The sequence below is a fragment of the Miniopterus schreibersii genome, assembly GCF_964146895.1.
Source record: "Miniopterus schreibersii genome assembly, chromosome: 10".
NCBI lineage: Eukaryota > Metazoa > Chordata > Mammalia > Chiroptera > Miniopteridae > Miniopterus > Miniopterus schreibersii.
This window is the reverse complement of record NC_138110.1, coordinates 58,477,493-58,490,752: the sequence shown is the minus strand read 5'-3', so window position 1 is coordinate 58,490,752 and position 13,260 is coordinate 58,477,493. Positions and strand designations below refer to the sequence as shown.

At 43.6% G+C, this 13,260-nt stretch overlaps 1 protein-coding gene across 12 annotated transcripts in view; it reads right to left on the bottom strand.

The window, feature by feature from the left end:
• Positions 1–1,936: 1,936 nt before the first annotated feature.
• NDRG3 (NDRG family member 3) overlaps positions 1,937–13,260 on the bottom strand; it is a 61,216-nt gene continuing 49,892 nt past the window's right edge. For 7 of the 12 annotated variants that reach the window (XM_081149756.1, XM_081149761.1, XM_081149762.1 and 4 more), the window contains 5 exons: positions 9,438–9,479; positions 8,815–8,862; positions 6,176–6,211; positions 6,037–6,088; positions 1,937–3,472 (listed from right to left, as the gene is read on the bottom strand). In XM_081149756.1, the coding sequence (XP_081005882.1) occupies positions 3,291–3,472; positions 6,037–6,088; positions 6,176–6,211; positions 8,815–8,862; positions 9,438–9,479 (360 nt within the window). In that variant the 3' untranslated portion in view covers positions 1,937–3,290. The remainder of the gene's footprint in view (positions 3,473–6,036; positions 6,089–6,175; positions 6,212–8,814; positions 8,863–9,437; positions 9,480–13,260) is intronic. The other 5 variants (XM_081149760.1, XM_081149763.1, XM_081149764.1 and 2 more) reach the window with 1 other exon arrangement.

Genomic DNA, 13,260 nt, shown 5'->3' with positions numbered 1-13,260 from the left:
CCTGGCAATCACTCAGCCAGGATAAGGAATGTGATAGCCCTGGCTGGTGTGGCTCAGTGGTTAGAGTGTCGGCCCACACACCAACAGCAGGTTCCATTACCAAAGGCCCATACCTTGGTCCTGGGTTTGCTCCTTGGGGACATGTGGGAGGCAACCAGGTGATGTGTGTCTCTTTCCCTCTCTCTCCCTTCATTCTCTCTGAAAAAGCAATGGAAAAAAATATCCTCAGGTGAGGGTTAACAAAGAATCTGATATAACTGCCTTGACTATCGTTACCTTCAGTCACTGAAACTTTAAATAACCACACCCTCCTGCTGCCTTTCCATTAGGGGGCTTAGTATTCCTGGAGACAGATTTTTTTTTTTTTTAAACACCAAATGACCTACTGCTCTGAAATAGCTCAGACAATGCAGCTTCTGGGGGGCCTGGCCAGCTTGGGGCACACTCCAGCTCAGGTCTCCCTTTCTGCTGGGAAGGCTGGTTTGAGATGAACTCCATGGGCACATAGCATAGAGAGCTGAAGGATCTAAAGTGGAGGTTCATCCTCTATAAAATTCTAACCAGGATGTTTGAATGGTGACAGTCACTCAAGGATGTGGCCTCTGGCAGCGAGGGAACTGAGCACAGGCCCACCCTCCTGCTCTTGCCTGCATACCACTCTGATGTTTATCTGACAAGTTTTTCAGACTAGCCTCAAGGTGAGAGGTCCCTGAACAAACGAGGTAAGAAGTACGGAATATCTGGTCTCAAAAAATCCCTCATACTCTCCCTTTCCACTCAACGAGGTACCTAAGAAAGAACTCAAAGCCTAGACCTGATGCTTATATGGGAAAGTGCTAAAGGCCCAGCCTGTAGTAGGTGTTTAAGAAAAGGCTGAATAAAATATGAAAGTACATTGATTTTGGAAGAACTAGGAATGTTCCTAGCTAGGTGACCTTGGCCAAATCACTTAACTCTCCTCAGCTGCTCCTTGTCTGTAAAACAGGGCCCACTTTGCAGAGTTGCCTTAAGAACTGGGTAAGCTGATTTATATGGAAGAGATTTTATACAATCACCATGTGCAGTATACCTGGCCACTTTCCTCACCTCTCACAAAGCAGGCACTCAATACTTTTTTGGACTGTACAGAAGAAAGGAAATGAAAACGAGAAATGAGTACAGTTAGGCCAGTAAGGTGCAGTCAGTTGGGGCCTGACTCCAGGCACAAGGCTAAGGTGGGAAGCAGGCAACCATCCGTGCTGAGGTGGCCGAAGAGGCCGCAGCAGTGTGGATTGTAAGAGGAACTGTCCCATCAGACCATCTCCAGCTCTGGAACTCTGCTGGCCTGCAATGTCAGGAACTCAGCTTGGTGACCTGTATCTGTCCACGTGCACGTGTTTCATCTCCTCCACCAGACTTAGCAGGGTCTGAGTCATTTTAAGTTTCTCCCACAGACACAACCATCTTGAAGTACTATGGCAGTAGTAGCTCCTGGATCATTCAAAACCGACCTGAGGTGGTAGCCTCCTGAAATTATTCTTGATGGGTACAAAGAAGTATTTCTGGAGAAATACAGCCTGGTCTGTTTGAAGAACCGACAAGTGGTTGCAGATAATTACTGAGGGGTGGGACTCAGCAACCCCACATTGATGGCAGAGCTGAGATATGGAACCTTTTTCCAAGACCTCAGCTTCTCCTTCATCTCACACCACACGGTTGGACTTCTCACAATTTTTGGTTTGAAGCGAGTAGAGGATGTGTGAAATGGACTTGGGGTTCATTCAATCCCAGCTGCACTTCTGGTATGACCTTGGGCAAATTATTTATGCTAAGACTTTATTTCTTCGCTGGGTGGGACAATGATCGAGTATGTGAAAATGCCTGGCACAGAGCCCATATACAGTAACTGAGTCCTCCCTGAGCCCCGGTGAGTGGCTTGAGAGAAATAAGACCAGCAATTGAGTAACAATGAGACATATATAGCTTTATTTAATAATCTGTAAAAAGTTGTACTCTGGCAGAGTGACGCATTCCCTGTCTTGGCAGAAAGCGAATACTAGGACTAAGAAGTCCCTTCTTAGTATCTGAAACCGTGTCACCCTGTGCTTACATCTCGATGCTCTCAAGAGCTGGGCCCTGGCTGTGTGGTAGATGGTTTCACCTTCCGCCCGGCGGTACTCACATAGTAGTAGACTGAACAGTTTTACCTGGACAGGCTGCCCTTACAGACTGACCCCTTCCCTCCTACAAAAGAGAGTTCACAGGATTAGGAATCTTCCTGAGAAATGAGTTCTATCTCAGTTTCATTTAGCTTTCACTAAGTCTGCTAAAATCAAGGCTATTCTTATTAAATATGATATTCTGTTAGTGTCTGTCCTCTCCCCACTGTCATTTCCTTACCACCTACATAATTTTCAGGCCATACCTCTCCCCTTTTTGAGGATGGAGGGGTAGAGAAACAGTCTCCATCACAGAGCTGGAGGCATTTCTTGCGGATGTCTGGTATTTTGTTTTCCCCCTTCCTGTACTGAGAGGGGCCATAATTAAGCCATGCCCACTCCTTGGGAACAACTCCATGTTGCATGAGAACCTCATCATTCATGGGCTTCTAATAGTACATATCCCTCCCTTTTATTTATAGTGTATGTAAATTCATTTCGACAGGAGGAGGTGGCTGGCCACCCTGCCTGCTTCTCTATGTACTAGGTTCCCTTCTATTGGTCACAATCGATCAACAGTCCAATTATGGTCTTCCACATTCCTCAGAGCTGCTCTCTCCAGAAGTCACTTTGCAAATCTTGCTGACCAATTTGGAACCAAAAGAGAATGCTGTGACCTACCCAATCTAGAAATCAGTTCTGCATATTTTACCTAAAAACACCATTGGAAATGCAAAAAAAAAAAAAAAAGTCCCTTTTTTGTTTTTGCAGAAGCTCTACAAGAAAGCATGTCTAAAACCACAGATCTATGCACACATAAACACAGACACGCGTGCTCACACACATACATCAGGATCAAAGAATCTTATCAGATACATAGTTGGGAAAGCATGGGGAAAGCTGGCAAGGGAAGGTAAGATTTGATCAGTTAAAGATGTTGGAATGTTACAGTAATGGCATGAAAGTGGTTCCTGGTACACACAAAAAAAGGGGGTGGGCAGGCAGAGAATGATAAATCCAGGACACCAGGGAGAGAGCCGGTGGTCATGCAGGAGATAAAGATAGATGCCAGGTTGCTGGATGAAACCGCTGTATTACGGAGTGGTCGTTTGAGGAAGACGGACTTGCACGGTCCAGGGGAGGAGCATCTGCTTAGCAGGACACTTCCATGGTGTGGTGTCTGTCCAGAACATCAGGGGACTCAGAGGATTCTTGAGTTCCATCTGACTGATTGCTGATGGCAGATCGGCTGAAGGCACTTTCTCCAGAGCCGATACTACTTGAGGTTGAGTGGGTTCGTGATCGGGCGAGCCGGGTCATGCTGGCAGATGGTACTGTAAAAAAGAACCAAGAGGACTAGAAGATGGAGCCCTGGTTAAACTCGGTAATCCAGAAGTTTCACCAGAGGCTTTATGTTTAGCTTTCCCAATCCATTTAAGGTGACACTCAGGACAAAATACAGCCATCTTGATTTTGCAATATTTGCTCTAGGTGAGCGGCTATCTGCAAGGCTGCTTTAATCCTCTAGATCTGGTTGGAATCTCAGTTAATTCTGTCTACAGCATAACAAGGGGAAACCTAAATCCAGAGTATAGCTCTTAGCTATACCCATGCCATTCATAATGAATAATTAGGAAGGAGGCTTTGGGAACCCACACAGGTAAGCAAAACCTGCAGTGCATGCAAGACTAAACCAAAAAGAAAGACAAACCACACAAGTATGAAGGTGTTTCACAAACACAGTGCAAGCCCGATACAACAAGACTACCATCCATGTCCACAGGCTACCCTTGCTACCTGGGGAGGAGACATGTAGGAAGGTGTGGGTGTAGAGAGGGCTGGTGGACCTGGAGCTGACCCCACAGGCTGTGAGGTACAGGCTGCTTGAGAGGGAAGGGCTCTGAGGGTGGGTGTTTAACTCAGACTCCTGTTCTGTCACTGCTTTGATCCTAAGGTCCTTCAATTTGGCCAGAACACAGCCTTACCTCGCATAACCTGTCTATCTTTCTGAAGCACCAGCCTTTCTCCAACTGTTATTTCAATGCTGGAGTTAAAAGATGCCATCACCTGCAGAATTTTCTGGGCATGGGCTCTGACAATCTTATTTAGAATCAAGGTGGCCCTTTGATTCCTGTGTCTGGGGGGGTTAATGCAAGGATCAGTAGGTAATGGTGAAAGAGGGGGCCTGCCTATAAAGTTTCAGTGCTCCTGTAACTCAATTTAGGATGAGGAGAGGAAGCCTGGCTATATAACCCACTCCTTTCTTCCTTCTTGGGGGCCCAGGGCTAGACCTGCAGGCTAACACTCTTAGAGCAAAATGAGCCATGTTCTATCAGGCTCTCACTGCACAGGAAAACTGCGGACATGCTGCAGGCAGCCAATAAAGCCAGGAGAGCGTGGCTGGGAGGCGGGGGCAGGGCCAGCACAGAGGAAGGTACCTGACTCGATGCTCAGGTGACTGAGCTGCACATACGGTACTGGAAGCAGGTGGACACAGGAAAAGGTAGGTTAGTGACCCAAGAGTGCCAAGTGGCAACCTCAGCTGCCTAGCAGACACTGTCAGAATACTTTAAGCCAAGGATTAAGTGTTTTGTTGTTTTTTTAAAAATATTTTTAAAAATTGATTTTAGAGAGAGGAAGGGAGAGAGAAACATCAATGTGAAAGAGAAACAACTGGCTGCCTCTCGCATGCCCCCTACTGGGGAATCAAGCTTGCAACCCAGGCATGTGCCCTGACCTGGAATAGAACTGGCGAACTTTGGTGTGTACAGGATGATGCTCGACCAACTGAGCCACGCTGGCCAGAGTGCCAGGGATGGAGTTTTATTTTAAGAACCCAGAGAGGAGGTGAGGCTGACTGATGCTTCAATAGAATCTGAGACGTTACCTCTCTCAACTAGTCAAAGGTAATAGTTTTCTCTTCCACTATAAACAGCCACCCCTGCTTTAGATTAGAAATGGGCTGGAAGATCAACTGTTTCCTAGTAGAGGGATGAGAGAACCAGCTAGGAAAGGGACTCATGTCCCTCCCAGAGGGACATGGTGTGGGCTTGGTTGGTAGTGGATCACAGACGGGGATCACATAGCCACTGTAGGTAACACACACATGGTCTGCCTGCTAGGTATGGGGCTAGATCCAGGGGCCCAGCTGCTGCCCAGTGGCCATTATCCACACTAATACCAAAGACAGGAGAAAACAACCCTACTGGGTAAACAGCTCTGTACCTGGGTGGAAGAGCTTTTCTTCTTAAAACACCAAGAAAGGAGCAAGTGTGGATATTCTGTGACAAATGAGAAAGCTCAGGGGTCTCACAATACAAGAGACCAGCAGCATGTGATATGGACACATCCTTGGACGTACTCTAACATACTCAAAAGTTCACCTCCAGTTGTGGAGCAGATTGAACTGAGGACACTACTCTTTTTTCTTCTCCAGTCGCCATTTTGTTTCTCTAGGCCAGGAGTCATTAACCACTTGAGTTCAAACCCAAATCATAATTTCAGATTTATAGCAAGGCCAATCTAAGCTTCAGTGGTCCAAAATGGGGGCTCTGAAATCAGACTGCCAGGGTTTGAATCATGGCTCTGCGGCTGAATTGTTACTCTGGGAAATGTGCTTAGCCTCTTTGAGCCTCAATTTCTTCTTCTATAAAATGGGACTAATAGAAGAACTTACCTCTTAAGGCTATAAATACAGTGTCTGGCATATAACCTCTAAGTGCTTAATAAGTGTGTTAGCTCATCACACACACATGCTACAGGAATATTTTAGTTTCTACTTGACTTCAGGCTGGCTAGCACAGAGGTTATGCCCTAAGAATTGTGGGCTCCCACAAGATGTCAAAATGACCCCATCATTAATAAGTCTTTGCTAGATAGAAAGTTATATGCTACTCACTGTAGCCCATTCCCTGCAAAAAGTACTTGAAGGCCTCGGTGAGCTTCCCAGGCTAGAGGGACAAAATAAGAAGGTGTTAATCTTTGTACAGGCAATGAGGTACAGAGTCAAATAAGTGCTTTAAAAAAAATCTCCTTACCTGAACTACTTGGGGCAGTCCACCACAGTCTGCCATCTAGAAGAGAAAAAATGTGTAAGTCAGCTGGAACTTACACTTAAGGGAAATGCTCTGAATATCCACGAGTGCTTTCAAACAGGATAGGACTGAATGTTAAGTTCCCTCTCAACTCTATATTATATTTATTCCATGACTAAGAGGATTCTCGAATCCGGTGCTGACATGGAATTTGGCCAGCTTGCTTGGTCAGCCACTTTCCTGCCATACCTAGATTTGGTGAGGTTGTCTTTCACTTCATAAATCTTTTTAAAAAAATATATATTTTTATTGATTTTTTTAAAGAGAGGTAGAGAGAAAGGGGGAGAGAGAGAGAGAAACATCGATCAGCTGCCTGCTGCATGCACCCTGACCAGGGGTAGGAGATCAACCCGCAACCTGGGTATGTGCCCTGACTGGGAACTGAACTAGTGACCTTTTGGTGCATGGGACGATGTTCAACCGACTGAACTACACCGGCCAGGGCTCACTTCATAAATCTTTTTTTTTTTTTTAAGAGAGAGATGAAGGGAGAGGGAGAGAGAGAGAAACAATGATGTGAGAGCAGAACATCGACTGACTGCCTCCTGCAAACCAAACCCCCTACTGGGTATCGAGCCCGCAAACCGGGCATGTGCCCGGACTAGGAATTGAACCGGCAACCTCTTGATGCCTAGGACAACACCCAACCAATTGAGCCAAACAGACCAGGGCACTTCATAAATCTTTACATCTAGTTATTCTCACCTGTGCGAGGATTTCTACAGTAGGGTTCTGTTAGCATGCATCAGAATTACCTGGAGAACTTGTTAAAACTCAGAAACTTGAGTTCCTGCCCTAGAGATTCTGGGGTGGGGCTCAAGAATGTGCATTTCCATCAAACTCCCAGATGATAGAGATTCTGTCAGTCTGCAGAGAACACTGTTTCTAGGGCATGATGGCCAACCAAGAGCCCACCCTCTTCCTTCCAGCTGTTATGCATTCGGTACTCAGACAGTATCTTATTCAGACGGACTGGCATTTAAAAAAAGAGATGTGAACCCCATGGTTTCTATTCACTAGCACAAAAACTTCCCTTGAGGGAAGGACTATTATTTAGCAGATGGGATACTGCAGGAGGCAAAGAAATTTGGGGTTAACAAGAAACAGTCGCCTGAAAATTGTAAGCATAAAAGCAGGAACAAACATTTAACCTGATTTAAGTATAAAACAGACCTAACTGGCACAGGTTATAGTTTCATGACGTTAGGAGTCAAAATCTGATTAGAACCATGAATCAGCTACCATATGCAAAGAAAGAGTATTGGGAGAGACTATTTCCAAGCTTGACATCTATCAAATAGCTGGAGAGTCAGTTCACTCATGCTGTAGTAGATGGGCATTTCTGTCCAGAAATAACCACGTCAATGGCTACTGCAGAGTTTACTTTTCTGTTTCTGGAGTATGGATTCAAACCTGCAGGGAAAAACTAATTTGAAACCACATACTTTAAAAAAACATTCGTATTTTAGACTAGTTCATCAATCACCTGGACCCCAGAACACTTAGTTTTGTCACTTCTGAGTATTAACCTCCTGCTATATTTCCAGAAACTATGGGCTGATTCTGGTGATAGCACTTCCTTTTCAAGCACACTTCAAAGAGAAAGGGAAGAAAGCAGAACTGTTTCAGGCTGAGAAAGCAACATAAAATCAGCACTCGTATCTATCTACAGTAATCCAAATTCAAAAGAGAAGGTCAGGTCCCTAAACATTTCACTAGAGGTTCTAGAAAAAGCAAGGTTGATGCTCTTGCCTAGAGTACAATCAAAAGGGGGAGAAACTTGATACTAAACCTAAAAATAGAGAACAAGAGCTGTTCTCTATTTGCCCAAGAGAAAGAAAATGCATCCACCCTCATCAATGGAAGGTTATTGGGAGCTTCCTTACTAATATAACAGGATTTAGCATCTAAAGAGCTTCCATCCATTACCTTAATTCTCACAAAATTAAACAATGCTGATGAAGTTTATAATGACATGGGAAGATGCTCATGTCAAAAAAGTTGAGGAAACCAGAGAGGGCTATAAATATCTTATAATCTGTTTTTTGTGTTTTTAAAAAAATATATCTTTATTAATTTCAGAGAGAGGAAGGGAGAGGGAGAGAGAGATACAAACATCCATGATGAGAGAGTCATTGATCAGCTGCCTCTTGCATGCCCCCACTGGGGATTGAGCCAGTAACCCAGGCATGTGCCCTGACCGGGAATCAAACCCTCAATCTCCTGGATCCTAGGTCAATCAATGCTCAACCACTGAGCCACGTAGGCCAGGCAATATCTTATAATCTTAATGATCTAAAGATGTATAGGAAAAAGACATCAATATTTTTACCAGAGGTTTGCTTTTGGGTGTAGGATTATGGATACTTTTATTCTTTCTACTTTTCTCTATTTTCCAATTTTCTATATTGAGAATATATTCAGGATTTTTTTTTTTTTTTTTTAAAGAGAGAATGAGAGAATCTCAGAGAAAGGGAAAGAAGCTTTCCTTCTTTCTGGGCAACTATTCCAGAAATAGAGCAATTTGAATCCTATATAATATACTCTGAAATGGTTGGCAATAAGAAAAGAAGACACGTTACCTTTAGCAAAGTTGTATTTATGGGATTCAGGCGAGAATTGCATTCAACCTAAAAAAAAAGGGGAGAAAATTTTATGAACTGCTAAAAATATAAGAAATAGCTTGGCATGAGGATAATCTTCCAGGATCAACAGCTCAGTTTGGAGGTGGCTGAATCAGCCAAAATAATTTCCAAAATACAAAATGGGAGATATATTTATACGACGCTCTTTATATTGGATATTTCTGAGTAGATCTAAAAATCTGGCTAATTTCATTTTCTGAATTAGTTATAAGTAGAGTCTTTAAAGAACTACATGTTGCACCTGATTCCTCCTCCTGCTTTACGTAACACGCAGGCAAGTGACCTACTTCTTTAAAAGTGAACTGGACCCGTGGCCATGGTCAACTGCTGGGGTCTGGATGGCTTCCCAGCACAACTGGCCCTGGCTGAGCCCTGTGCACCTCCTCTGCCCATTTCTTACCCTTTTCCTATGCTCTGGAGGTAGTGAGTTTGCCATTCCTTGCACCCTGACTCTTTTCTGTCTCAAGGTCTTTTTGGCTGTCCCATCTAAAGTTGAACCCTCTATGGTTTTTCTCTCACAACAGTCATCATAATAAAGAATTATAACCATGTGTATTTACATCTTTGGTATCTTGTAGTCCTGTATTCACAAAGGCAGGGACCTAAAAAAGAAAGTTTTGGGGAGATAATCGCTAGGTTCAGTAATGTTTTCTGGCCAACTTGATCAACAGGACCTCTCACCTTTTATGTGTTTGCCAAGCACACACATACAAAGCACAGTACACTAATTAAGAGTTTGGAATCTAGTGGGGTGAAAACATAATACAAGGCAGAATGACATCACTTCAAAATTTCACAGCTGAGCTGAGTGAGTATAGAAGGATGACTAGACTTTCTAGAGCATGTGTGGGGTTATATGGGCAAAAGTGTTGTGAGGATGCAAGCAGGGCAATACTGGGGAGGCAGACTGAAGCTCACCATGGAAGGCAAGAAGCCATGGAAGGTTTCTGAGGTGACAGGATTTGAGCTGTTTTAAGAAAGTAACCAGCAGTGGCCTGTATGACAGACTGCAGAGGCAGTGAGACAGGGAGTTATTGAAATTACCAAGGAAAGCAGCAGTAATCCAGCGGCACTTTTGTTCTGGGAAGGTACATGAAAAACTCTTATAAAACCAGATCACCAAATCAAAGTTTTTGATCTACACAAATAACAATGCACGTAGTGATAAATAAACATACCAGTTTACTCTAGAATATGCATTAACCCTAAAGGGTAGAATTATTTTTAAAAATATATTTTTATTGATTTTAGAGAGAGAGGAAGGGAGAGAGAAACATTAATTGGCTGCCTCCTGCATGCCCCCTACTGGGGACTGAGCCTGCAACCTGGGCATGTGCCCTGATTGGGAATTGAACAGGTGACCTCCCTGTGCATGGGATGATGCTCAACCAACTAAACCACACTGGCCAGGGCAAATTTATTTACTTTAAAAGAACTTTATTGATTTTAGAGAAAGGAAGGGGGAGGGAGAGAGAGGAACATTGATTGATTACTTCCTGAATGCACCCCAACCAGGGACTGAAACAGCAACCTGGGTATGTGCCCAGCCAGGAATTGAACCTACCACCTTTTGGTGTACGGGACAACACTCCAACCAATCAAGCCACACTGGCCATGGCCTAAAGAGCAGAATTTAAAAACTTCTAGGCACAGTGCTTAGAACACAGCAGATATGCAATAAATATTTTCTGAAAGAATTCCCAAGCTTTGTTCAATATAATAAAGCATGCTTTCCTTGGTTCCCCAATTTGCAATTTCTATAACTCTGTAAGAAGTCTCATGTCTGGTAGGCTAAACGCGATGGTTGTTTTTTCACGTCTACTCCCCAAATGCAGAGAGACTCCATCTTACTCATTTTAGTATTCTCCATAACATCAAGAAAATAAGAGAAGCTCAAACAATGCTGCTGAAGCCAATCAATGACTCTCTCATCACTGATGTTCCTATCTCTATATCTCTCTCTCCCTTCCTCTCTCTGAATCAATAGATATATTTTAAAAAACTTTTTAAAAATGCTGCTGAGCCTGGCTGGCAAGGCTCAGCGGTTGAGCATCAACCTATGATCCAGGAGACCGAGGTTTGATTCCTGGTGAGGGCACATACCCGGGTTGTGGGCTCGATCCCCAGTAGGGGGCGTGCAGGAGGCAGCCGATCAATGACTCTCTCTCGTCATTGATGTTTCTATCTCTCTCTCCCTCTCCCTTCCTCTGTCTGAAATCAATAGACATATTTAAAAAAAAAAAAAAGACTTAAAGAAAAATGCTGCTGAAAAAATGTGAGCAAGAATAACTAGCAACAGTGCTGGCTTCAGCAGCACATATACTAAAAACGACAGCTACCAAGTGACCAGAACTTGTTTTTCCTCTTGCTCTTCCATTCACAGACAGGCCTCTACTCCCTACAAACTTGTGAGATTAAAGTGCTCTTGGTGGGGAGCTAGGTCTGAATCTGTCTAGAACAGCATCTACTTTGTGGCACAGATAGGGCTACTTTTGTTCTTTGTAAACATCAAAGATATGAGCCCCACCCTGGTCAGTGTGGTTCAGTGGTTATAGAGTTGGCCCACCACACCAAAGGGTCAAGGGTTTGATTCCTGGTCAGGGGCACATACCTGGGTTACAAGTTCAATCCCCAGCCCTAGTCAGGGCATGCGAGGGGGGCAATCGATGTGTCTATGGATGTCTCTCTCTCTCACATCATTGTTTCTCTCTCTTTTTTCCCCTCTCCCCTTCCTTTCCACTCTCTCTAAAAAAATATCCATGGGTGAGGATTACAACAAAAAAGGTGTGAGCCCTGGTTGGTGTGGCTAAGCTGGCTGAGCATCGTCCCATGCACCAGAAAGTCACTGGTTTGATTCCTGGTCAGGGCACATGCCTGGGCTGCAGGCTCAATCCCCAGTAGGGGGCGTGCAGAAGGCAGCCGATCAATGTTTCTCTTTCACATAGATGTCTCTCTCTGTCTCTGTCTCTGTCTCTCTCTCTCCACCCCTTCCTCTCTCTCTATAATCAATAAAAACATGTGTGTGTTTTTAAATTCAAAAGTGTGGTAATCAGAAAGAGACCTTACTAAAAAATCTTGAAAAATAATTGGAAATGTTGCTTAAAGTCCATGCAATTTAAAAAAGACAAATAACTCAGATTATTAGGGAATTCTAACTAAGGGTATTTTCTAAAAATAACACGACTTTCTTGTTTTAAGTACATGTTTATGAAAAACATGTTGTTTTTAATCCTCATCTGAGGATATATTTTATTAATTTTAGAGAGAGGAAGGGAGAGGGGGAGAGAGGGAAAGAGAGGGAGAGAAAGAGAAACATCCGTGTGAGAGAGAAACATGGATTGGTTGCCTCTCGTACTCATCCCAACTGGGGACCGAACCTGCAACCTAGGTATGTGCCCTGACCAGGAGTCTAACCCACGACCTTTTGGTGTACAGGACTATGCTCCAACTGAACCACACTGGCCAGGGCAAAAAAATGTTTGTTTCTGAAATATATCTTTATTGATTTCAGAGAGAGGAAGTGAGAGGGAGAAACATCAATGATGAGAGAGTCATTGATCGGCTCCTTCCTGCACGCCCCCAACTGGGGATCGAACCAGCAACCCGGGCATGTGCTCTGACCAGGAATTGAACCACAATCTCCTGGATCATAGGTCAATGCTGAGCAACGCCACCCAGGTGAAAAAATGTTTTTGACAGATATTTTTGTGGCACCTATCTCTACCTTTTCAACTAGAAAAGGCTGACCTTTATACAACTCGTTGGTGAACTGGGATCATCACTGTAATTTTATTACTTTTGGGGGAAAATTGTTTTTTGGATGTGAGGGTCATTTGCCTATGTGCTCAAGCCTTGCCATGTATTTTATATGAGACAGAATGTTTTACAGAGCAATTCAGGGCGATGTGGATATATTTTATCATCATCTGTATCTCACACTATAAACAGCCCCTCCCCCAGCACCACCTTCTTGCTTATGCCTACACGCTCCTGATTAGTTTTTAGACTACCTTTCCAAAAACACATTACTGCCTAACATTTTGCTCTAAAAAGGGCAGAAGTGAAGGCTGCCAAAGAAAACCAGGTAACTTCACACAGGTACTTTATTATGTTATATATGCTGTGGGAAACACAAGCAAATGCTAATAGACATGAAAAACTGTTACTGCACCTATAATCAAAGAAGTGCAAATTAACCTATCAATTAACTACTAATAGAATTTAAAAATCCAGTGTTGGACAGGGTGCTATGAAACAGGCATTCTCATACATTGCTGATGGCAACACACTGATAAGTCCTTTCTGGAAGGAATCTGGCAAAATGTATCAAGAACCTTACAAAGGTTTATGATTTTTGAAACACTAATTCCACTTCTGGATATC